The sequence below is a fragment of the Crocuta crocuta genome, unplaced genomic scaffold, assembly GCF_008692635.1.
Source record: "Crocuta crocuta isolate KB4526 unplaced genomic scaffold, BGI_CrCroc_1.0 scaffold1013, whole genome shotgun sequence".
Lineage (NCBI taxonomy): Eukaryota > Metazoa > Chordata > Mammalia > Carnivora > Hyaenidae > Crocuta > Crocuta crocuta.
Genome location: NW_027531297.1, coordinates 730,016 through 740,547, shown reverse-complemented (window position 1 = coordinate 740,547; position 10,532 = coordinate 730,016). Strand labels below are relative to the sequence as shown.

General features: G+C 62.5%; 1 protein-coding gene across 1 annotated transcript in view; it reads left to right on the top strand.

Moving 5' to 3' along the window:
* Positions 1-10,532, top strand: part of GRIN1 (glutamate ionotropic receptor NMDA type subunit 1) — a 23,505-nt gene that overhangs the window by 8,234 nt on the left and 4,739 nt on the right. The window contains 13 exon segments of the mRNA XM_077771567.1: positions 118-218; positions 4,436-4,557; positions 4,633-4,810; positions 6,049-6,193; positions 6,291-6,374; positions 8,264-8,405; positions 8,492-8,619; positions 8,833-8,997; positions 9,072-9,190; positions 9,305-9,417; positions 9,495-9,643; positions 9,742-9,899; positions 10,239-10,400. Of these exon segments, the coding sequence (XP_077627693.1) occupies positions 118-218; positions 4,436-4,557; positions 4,633-4,810; positions 6,049-6,193; positions 6,291-6,374; positions 8,264-8,405; positions 8,492-8,619; positions 8,833-8,997; positions 9,072-9,190; positions 9,305-9,417; positions 9,495-9,643; positions 9,742-9,899; positions 10,239-10,400 (1,766 nt within the window).

The following is a 10,532-nucleotide window of genomic DNA, read 5'->3' as shown; positions in this document are numbered from 1 at the left end:
GCCGGGGCAGCCCCAGCCGCCCGCCCGGGGCTCCTAGCAGCTGCGGCCCGACTCGCGCCCCTGAGGCGCTATGGCCCCGACCTCGGCCGTCCGCTGACACTCTTGCTCACACCGCAGGCTGAGAAGGTGCTGCAGTTCGACCCGGGGACCAAGAACGTGACGGCCCTGCTGATGGAGGCACGGGAGCTGGAGGCCCGGGTCATCATCCTCTCCGCCAGGTGAGGCTGGGCTGGGCGCCTCCCTCTCCCTCACCCAGGGCCGCGGGCGCTGTTGGGCTCAAGTTGAGTTTCAGCTCCCAAAATGCCATTGCCAAGGACACCTCCCCACGCCCTGCTCCCGCGTCCACAGCTGGCGCCCTGGCAAATGCGACGCGCTCTAGCCGTCCATCCTCCCTCCTCCCGTCACCTGCTGCCGCTCGCTCCGAGCTGGGAGACGGATAAGCCCCTGCCTTTAGGGAGGCAAACACGGCCCAAGGTGATAGCTGTGACACAGGACTGTGCGCACTGGGCGCAGGGAGAAGGCCCAGGGAAGTGACACGTGGGTGTGCGGGTGACCCCGGTGAGAAGGCCACAGCAGGAGGGAGCCAGAGTCCCAGGACGGGAAGACTGGAACAGTCAGAGTAGGCGGCGCAGAGAAGGGGACGGATTAGGGACCTGTGAACACCAGGCCGCCGCCAGACGGGGCCTGAGCCACACCTCAACTTTGGAAAGGAGCCCCTGGGAGGCCTCACCCCATCTGTAAACGGCTAGGACCCCCTGGGAAGGGAAGAGCAGGCCACCTGCAGCAGGGAAGGAAGAGCCCCGCTCCACAGAACAGTCAGGAGGGCCTGGGTGGGCACAGCCTGCCGTCTGCCCTTTCCTAAAAGCACTGCCGGCCCCCAACAGAGAGGGGGGACAGCAGGGGTCACCTCGCCCAGAGGAGCATTTTCAAACGCTGCTGTCTGATAGACCACAGACAGCAAGCAATACCCCCCACCCAGCCCGAGGTGCACGGCAGGTGTCCGTTGTGCATTCAGTCAACAAACTGACACAGAGCTGGGCGCCCCACCTCCCGGTGCAGGAGCGAGGGGGTGCCAGTCAAGGCTCCTGGGGCCGGAAGGCAGGAAGTCCCTTGCTCACCATGGCCAAGTGGCTGCGGCAGGAAGGAGTTAAGCCCCCACTGCCCCTGTTTTACGTGGCAAACCCAGACTCGGAGTCACGGGCCACTTGGCAAGCCAGCCACCCAACCCTGGGCACGTGGGGAGGAGAACGGTGTGCGGGCAGGTCCAGACAAGGTCAAGGGGCTGCACGGTCACTCCCAGAGGAAGCCCTGCCGGGAAGGTCCCGCCAGATCCTCTGATTTGTTTCTACTCCCCCTGATTCACCGTGGGGCTTGAGACGGACTCAGTGGGTGTGGTGGATGGAAGGGTGGGCGGGTGGCCTGGTGGACGGACAGGTGGGCAAGCAGATGGTCAGCTCGCAACCAGAAGGCCCCTTCACCGGGACAGAGCAGCTCAAGGAACTCATTATGCCAAAACATAGATGTTCAGCCACTGGGCGCTTTTACGAAGGATGAGGTCACGTCAGACTAGGCGTGCCCGGCCCACACGCTGCAATCGGCGTGGCCACAGGATGCAGGCCGGGAGGCCACAGGTGAAGCCGATGTGCAGAGTCCACCATACCCGGGTCCCGCAGAGGGGTGGGCGCTGTCTCCACTGTTTTTTGTCTGGTCATTGACATCCCCCTCCACACTCTGAAGCCCCCCGAGCTCAGGCTGGGTGGGGCTCGCCCTGTGTCGCCAGCCCCCAGGGTCAAGGACGGGTTCAGACGGGTTCAGCAGATGTGACTGCAACAAAAAGCCCAGCCCAGGGAAGGGCACACGGTCACACCAGACAGTTGCACAAACACCACACACACACAGGGAGACGCGCACACAAACTGGGTGTGCACTACATGCGCGAATACACATGAACACACACCATATATGCTGCACGAGCACGTCACATGCACACACATGCATACACACACCTCAACAAACCGCTGCACATAGGGACACAGCGTATTCACATCACTCACACACACAGACACACACGTTCACACTCACATGCATAAATATGTACGCACCATACACGACACATACCAAGTGTACACACCACACACACCCCACATGCACACACATTTCACACATACTGTATAGACACATGCACACCATAGGCACACTCACATGCATGCACACTCACATCCATACACACGTGTACACACCATACCCATGCCGTACACAGTGCACACATGTGCACATGCATGTACCTTACACACGTGCACACAAACTGCTCACATGCATAGACACACACTATCTGTGCACACATGGGCACAGCACACATGCATGTACTCTGCCCCAACATGCACAGTTTACACGTGTATCCACGCATATGCACACCACACACTACATGCGTGCAAGTCCCCCCCCACACATGTACACGCACTTCCAGCAAAGGCACGGCACTCATGAGCTACACAGCCACCAGCACCCCTCCTGAATTCATGTACGGCCCCTGCCGACTGTTAGGACTGGAAGGGACCCCTCCCCTCACATGGTGGGCTCCTTGGAGCAGAGATGCCAGAGTCCCAGCACAGAGGGCAGCCGGCACCCGGCACGCCCAGCTCCACGGGAGCGCCACGTGCAGGTCCTCCGGACCTGGGACTTCCACCCGACACAACGGCTCCTCCTTTGTGAGGGCTGCTGAGAGCAATTTGCGGAGAGACCTCATTAAGCCAACCTTCATTTCTGAGCAATCTCCTATGGAGTGCAGAGAAGTTGTTTCTCAAACTTTTCATTCCTCTCTTCCGGAGGTTGTCTTTTCTGGGGCTGATCACTTCCCTCTAACCGTTTGATGGATCGGTCAGGATTTTGCGTACGTTTTACTGGGGATCCTGATTACACAGATACGAGCACAGGCGTGTGCTCATTCCACTAAGTCAGATGTCACAGACCTGCACTGTGTCAAGCAGACGGGCTTCTCTGCCGGGTTTTGTGAGCACCACTGATGGGGACACGGGGGACCCCCATGCACGGTGCTGGTTTTGCCAGGCCACCTTGGTTGGATATGCTCCTTTGGTCTTGGGTACGGGGCGGCCTGGGGCACCTCTGTTTGTGTCGTTTACGTGTGACAGTAGCACGTCACGTGGAGCAAACACTGAAGGTCTGCATCTCCTCACTGGCTAATTCTTGAGAAAATCGAGGGCAGACCCCTCAGGGAGCCTAGGACCTGGGATTCCAGAGTCAGCCATTGTGAAAATAACCCAACGCCCAGACGGTCTGTCCAGCCTCTCCGTGCCCCACTGCCCATGCATTAGAGAAGCAAAGTGCCAGCTATGGTCTAGGCCTGTGTGGGGCCAAGCGCAGTCTGGCAGAGAAGGGAAGGTGGGAGCAGGGGCTGGTGCCCCCGCCATGGCCTCCATGGCCCCACCAGGCCCAGGATGCTCGTCCTGACCAGGAGACCCCTAGGGGACCAGGTGCACAGGGGCTCACCTACAAGGACATCCCTAGAGCTCAGGACCACCTGCACTGTCCCCTGCGATGGCCCAGCTCCAGGCGGCAGGGCACAAGCACGGCAGGTGCAGCCCCCCCTCCCCCCAGCGCTTACGCTGCAACACTAGGCACAGTGCCAGGCGCTGGGTCCCACCGACATCTGACCAACCTGGAGAGTCCCCAGCCCCTCATCTCGCGTGTGGGGACATGGAGAACCAGAGCGTGTATAGCCCACCCAGGAGGCCACAGCGGCATGGGCCCTGGCGTGACTGTCCAGACCCAGACCCAGGTCTGCCAATTGCCATCACTCATGTGCTTTGGGTGCCTTGGTTTCCCCTCCTGACACAGGGGTAGAACTGATGTCCGCCTCGTAGGGATACCGTGAGAATTAAGTAAGAGAGTCCGTGTAACGCGCTCAGAGCAGTGCCTGGTGCCTGGTGAGCAAGTAAGCAACCGACAACAGTCCGTCGCCATCTGGGGTGCCCTGACCCTGCTCACCAAGGCAGGGGCCACCAAAGGAGGCCTGGGAAGCTCTGGGGGTCTGGGCCCCATCACCCCATCCCCACCCTCGTCCATCACCTCTGCTGTGGCAGGGGCGGGGGGCGGGGGGTTCTCCTGGCCCAGGTGCGGGCTGGCGATGCAGGCGGGGACCCGGCACCCGCACAGGGTCAGTGGGCTCGGCTAGGGGAGAACCGGAGACTGTCAGCTCTGCAGCATCACTGGACCCAGGAAGGGCTGCAGGTAGGGGAGGTGCTGGCCTGTCACCTCTGCAGTGTCTCCTGGCCTCCTTCCAGGCGAGGGAGGGGCTGGGGGAGAGGCGGGGCCAGGACCCCACTCCAGAGGGGGCCTGCGAACCCCGAGCAGCTAAGGTCCTGTGGGGAAGGGCTGGAGGGCTGGCCCGGCGCCGTCACCCCCCTCTGCCCCACAGCGAGGACGACGCTGCCACCGTGTACCGCGCAGCCGCGATGCTGAACATGACGGGCTCCGGGTATGTGTGGCTGGTGGGGGAGCGAGAGATCTCGGGGAACGCCCTGCGCTACGCCCCGGACGGTGAGTGCTGGACCTCTGTGGGTGCCGGCGGGCAGGGCTTCCCCACGGGCTCTAAGCCCACCGCACTCGCCCCAGGCATCATCGGACTGCAGCTCATCAATGGCAAGAACGAGTCGGCCCACATCAGCGACGCCGTCGGCGTGGTGGCGCAGGCAGTTCACGAACTCCTGGAGAAGGAGAACATCACGGACCCACCGCGGGGCTGCGTGGGCAACACCAACATCTGGAANGCGGGCGGGACTCTCTCCTCGGGGTGGGCGGGACCGTCTCCTAGAGGTGGGCGGGACTGTCTTCTAGAAGTGGCTGCGGGATTCTCTTCTAGAGGAGGGCAGAATTCTCTTCTAGAAGTAGGCGGGACTCTCTTGTCAGGTAGGCATGGGATTCTCTTCTAGAAGTGGGTGGGGCCTCTTCAAGAGGCAGGAGCAGGACTTTATTCTAGAGGTGGGCGGGTCTCTCTCCTAGAGGTGGGTGAGGCCTCGCAGGGGATGCCTGCCTCACTCCTCAGCAGGTGGTCCAGGGCAGCCCTCTGGGGACATCCTGCACAAACAGGCATCTCCCTGACCTCCCTCCTCTTCCCCATCTCTCTTCCGCCAGCACCTCTGGCTCCCCTGTGATAATCATCTGCTTCATTTCCAACAGTGACATTAGTGCCTCAAATATCGCTGAAATCGTGGCTGCCTCCACTGCTCCTGTCCCCACCTTATAACACTGCTTCCAACCCTGAGATGCACCCCAGCTCCCCAGGGTAGCTGACAGCCCTTGGGAGGAGGGTCGTGTTGCAGATGGGGACAGGGGCTTCCAGGTGCCCAGAGCATCAGACAAGGAGCCCCCTAAGGATGGAACCTAAGCCTGTAGGCAGCCAGGGTTGGCCAGATGTCCACGTGGATGGACAGAGTGGGGCAGGAGCCAACTCACAGCACTCTGGACCCTATGCCACTCAACCTGTCACCAGACCCCTCCTACCCCACTAAGCGAACACTGAGTCACGTGTGCAGAACCACAGTTATGGCGCCCACAGCAGGAGCACACACACAACGCAGACTTGTGCAGCACGTGTGCACAGACTCGGAGAGGTGCGTGGCACACACACACACATAGGGGTGTGTCCACACAAGGACCACGTGTGTTCACATATGTGGCTCGTGGGCACATTGTGTGTGCACATACAACAAGACAGGACATCAACCCTGCGTCCCCCACGTGCAGGCTACCGCATCCCACCTCGGCTTGTGACTCCTCTTAAAGCAAGGATAGCTGCTGGGAGGCTCGAGTGCCCCAAACCGCAGAAAGCCCTCGAACGGGGCCCGGGCTCAGGAGTCGCTGGGCTACCGCGGCTGTGCTCTCCGTCTGGTGCCGGCCATCAGACTCACAGCACGAGGGGCTGATTTCTGCTAATCTTTCCTTGTTGGGACTGAGGCAGAGGAAGGGGCTGCTCAGAAGGCTGGGGAGAGGGAACGTGTCCGGTAAGTGTGCCCACACCACCCTCCCCAGGGTGCTGATGTCTTCCAAGTATGCGGACGGAGTGACGGGCCGCGTGGAGTTCAACGAAGACGGGGACCGCAAGTTCGCCAACTACAGCATCATGAACCTGCAGAACCGCAAGCTGGTGCAAGTGGGCATCTACAACGGCACCCACGTAGGTGGGGGTCATGAGGGGGTGGGGGCTGGGGCCTTAGGGTCCTGGGGCCAAGACCCCTGCGTGGCCACCCTCCATCTCATACTCCCACCCCCAGGTTATCCCCAACGACAGGAAGATCATCTGGCCGGGTGGAGAGACAGAGAAGCCCCGAGGGTACCAGATGTCCACCAGGCTGAAGGTGGGGGCCGACCGCCTGCTCCAGCATCCACACCCAGACACTCCATCCAGCGTTGCGGGCCCACAGGAGGGGACAGTGAGGCCAGTGCAAGGGACCTTAGGGTGTGGGAATGGACCGGCGCCCCGCCGCCGCAGCCCACACATGGCAGCACAGAGCAGGCAGGGAGAGCAGGTGGAGGGAGGAGCGGAAGCTGCCCGGTCCCGTCCCATGGGCTCCCTCCAGTGCCTCCGCCATCCAGCTGCACTTCAGTCTAGGAAGCCGTGTGGGATAGGACTCTCCTGGGGATAAGTTGCTAGGGGACAGAGGGACAGACAGGTGGTTATTCTGTGAACTTGAGCTTTTGCACTCATCACCCCTCTGGAGGACCCTGGCCACCCCACCCCCAGTCTTCACAGCCTTTAGCCATGAGTGAGTCAAACCATCCTTTCGACCCCCACCCCCCCACTCCCACAGCATTCTCCGTGGCAGGCTGTTCCCTCCTTGACCCTCTGCTGGGGCCTCTGGGAGACCCGCCTGGCTGGCCTTCCTCCCCACAACTTCTCTTCCTTGCTCCTTTGGGTGCATCCCTGGGCCCCTATATCCTCCTGGGCACTCCCATGAGAACCCCTCCTGATGCTGACCACCGCGGCCCTGGGCCAGAATCTTAGGTCACCAAGGGCAAAGATCCTAAGTGCAATGGGCCCAGCGAACTTTCTCCCGGTATCCCCAGGTCCTCAAATGTCTCTGACCCAGTCTCCTTTCTGAGGCTACCCCCTACGGCCCCTAACCCAGACCCGTGTCAGCACCTGCCCACGGTCACCGTCCTTCACGACAGGCAGGGTGGGCTCTTCTAAAGCCAGCTCGGCTCCTTGCAGTTTGATACCTTGTGTTGAAAAGTCTGAAAGTAAGAGCCAAAGCACCGATGGCAGATGGTCCAGATGGTCCCATCCAGGCTGTCGGATGCAGATAGCTTTTTACTTTTTTTTGCTCTCACCGATTTTTTAAATGCTCAAACAGACATTGCTTGTGTAATAGAAAAACGTGATGAAAGTTTAAAAAGCTCCTGCAGGGGCTCCCAGTCCCCCAGGGGAAAAGTCAAAGTGCTGGCCTTACAGGTGAGGCTCGGGCCAGCCCGCCCGGCAGGCCCACCCTCCCCCATGCGCCAGCAGACAGTCCCTCTCAAACTGATCCCTGCTCACTCTGCAGGCTCGACCCCAGCATAACCTCCTCTTGGGCCCCTAGTCAGTGTGTTGCGTTTGGCTCAGCCCCCCATATACTGTATCTGTCCTCCTCTTCCCCCAGGCTATGGGCCTCTGAGAGGCAGGTAGAAGAGAGAACCCCAGCATAAGCCTCAAGTAGCCCCTTGGGCTGAGAGGCAAGCTACCGGAGAGAGGACAGCATCGGCAGAGGGAAGGGGGAGGGAGGAAAGATAGGTGATCAGATACCCATCGAGGAGGAGGCTGCGGCCAGGAGAGGGTCAGAGTGGATGTCAGACATGCCCGTTCTCATGGGGGGGAGGGGGCAGGGTGCATGCTCTGGGCTGGGAGAGGGAGTCTCTCATCCTTGAGAGACCAGAGAAGGCGCTGGGCACAATGGACATTCCCGCAGGCTCCTCTGATGGAAGGAGTGATGTGTAAGCCATGATCCCCAAGACAAATGGCCAAGAGAAGTGCACAGCGTGTCAGGAGCCCATGTGTCTTCTGAACGCTGAGGAGTCTGGGGATCCTCCTGAGGGCAACAGGCAGATGTTGTTGATGGTGGCCAGGGAAGATGTGGACTGGCCACCTGACACTGAGCAGAAGGGAAGCGGCTGTAGGTGGGGGGACACCAGGGACCTGGAGGGGGTCCAGGGGAGTCTGGGTGCTGAGGGTGAGTGGTCCAGGCTGGGTCTCTTTCCCCCCCCCCCCCAGATTGTGACGATCCACCAGGAGCCTTTCGTGTACGTCAAGCCCACACTAAGCGATGGCACATGCAAGGAGGAGTTCACGGTCAATGGGGACCCGGTGAAGAAGGTGATCTGCACCGGACCCAACGACACGTCGCCGGGCAGCCGTGAGTGCCAGACTGGGGCCTGGGGTGCAAGGGCAGAGTGGAGTAGCCAGGAGCTAGGTAGTTATGGCCCCTGTTCATCTCCCTAGCACGCCACACAGTGCCTCAGTGTTGCTATGGCTTCTGCATTGACCTGCTCATCAAGCTGGCACGGACCATGAACTTCACCTATGAGGTGCACCTGGTGGCCGATGGCAAGTTTGGCACTCAAGAGCGGGTACGCATGGCTTGNGGGGTGGGCGGGGCCCGAGGGCAGGGCCTGGGGTGGGCGGGGCCCGAGGGCAGGGCCCGGAGTGGGCGGGGCCCGACGTGGGCGGTGCCTGAGGACTGGGGCGGGGTCTGGAGTCGGCGACCCGAGAACTGGGCTAGGGCCGGAGCCGGTGGCTGGAGTGGGAGGCGGTGGAGCACCCACCGGGGGATCGCCCCGCAGGTGAACAACAGCAATAAGAAGGAGTGGAACGGGATGATGGGCGAGCTGCTCAGCGGGCAGGCGGACATGATCGTGGCGCCGCTGACCATCAACAACGAGCGCGCACAGTACATCGAGTTCTCCAAGCCCTTCAAGTACCAGGGCCTGACCATTCTGGTCAAGAAGGTGGGCAGGGCCCTGCGGGGGTGGCGTGGGGCCCCAGGCGAGCTCGGGCGGCGCTGACAGCCATGCACCCGCAGGAGATACCCCGGAGCACGCTGGACTCGTTCATGCAGCCCTTCCAGAGCACGCTGTGGCTGCTGGTGGGGCTGTCGGTGCACGTGGTGGCGGTGATGCTGTACCTGCTGGACCGCTTCAGGTGAGCGCGGCCCGGGGGGCCCGACTCCTCCTCCTCGGGGCGGGCGGAGCCGGGCGAGGGGCGGGGCAGGGCTGCCCTTCCAGCCCTCCCCCGCCGGCCCTCTGCTCCCCGCAGCCCCTTCGGCCGGTTCAAGGTGAACAGTGAAGAGGAGGAGGAAGACGCGCTAACCCTGTCTTCGGCCATGTGGTTCTCCTGGGGCGTCCTGCTCAACTCGGGTATCGGGGAAGGTGAGGCCCCGCCCGAGCCCCATCCCGCTCCGCCCCTTCCGCCCGCCCGCCAGGAGCTGAGCGTCCTCTGCCCGCAGGCGCCCCCCGAAGCTTCTCGGCGCGCATCCTGGGCATGGTGTGGGCCGGCTTCGCCATGATCATCGTGGCCTCCTACACCGCCAACCTGGCGGCCTTCCTGGTGCTGGACCGGCCCGAGGAGCGCATCACCGGCATCAACGACCCGCGGGTGAGGCCCAGCCACCGCGGGCGGGCTGTGAGGTCCGTGGGTCTCGGCCTCGGGTGGGGCCCGGGCGCAGCTGCGAGCTCTGCCCTCTGACCCCGCAGCTGAGGAATCCCTCTGACAAGTTCATCTACGCGACCGTGAAGCAGAGCTCGGTGGACATCTACTTCCGGCGGCAGGTGGAGCTGAGCACCATGTACCGACACATGGAGAAGCACAACTATGAGAGCGCGGCGGAGGCCATCCAAGCCGTGCGGGACAAGTGAGGGGGCGGGGCCGGCCGCGAGGGACACGTGAGGGGGCGGGGCCGGCCGTGCGGGACAAGTGAGGGGGCGGGGCCGGCCGTGCGGGACACGTGAGGGGGCGGGGCCGGCCGTGCGGGACACGTGAGGGGGCGGGGCAGGTGAGGGGGGGCCGGCCGTGAGGGGCCGGGCAGGGGAGGCGCATCCACCCCCACAGGAAGAGTATCCAGGCTGGATGGGAACCACGGGAGGGAGATACAGGTGAGGTTTCGGGGCGTGAAGGACGAAGGCGGACAAGGAGCAGGGGCAAGGGCAGACCGGTTGTGCCGGGCGCCCGTGACCCCCGCTCCTGCCCGCAGCAAGCTTCACGCCTTCATCTGGGACTCTGCGGTGCTGGAGTTTGAAGCCTCGCAGAAGTGCGACCTGGTGACCACCGGCGAGCTGTTCTTCCGCTCGGGCTTCGGCATCGGCATGCGCAAGGACAGCCCCTGGAAGCAGAACGTCTCCCTGTCCATCCTCAAGTGAGTCGGCCTCACCGGCCGCCTACTTCCTGCACCTTTCTCCAGGAGAAAGACCCCTTCCCGGAGCCTGACCCCACCTCCAAGGCACACAGACACCGCCCCCGGCGGGCCGGGCCCCGCCCCCGCTCATGC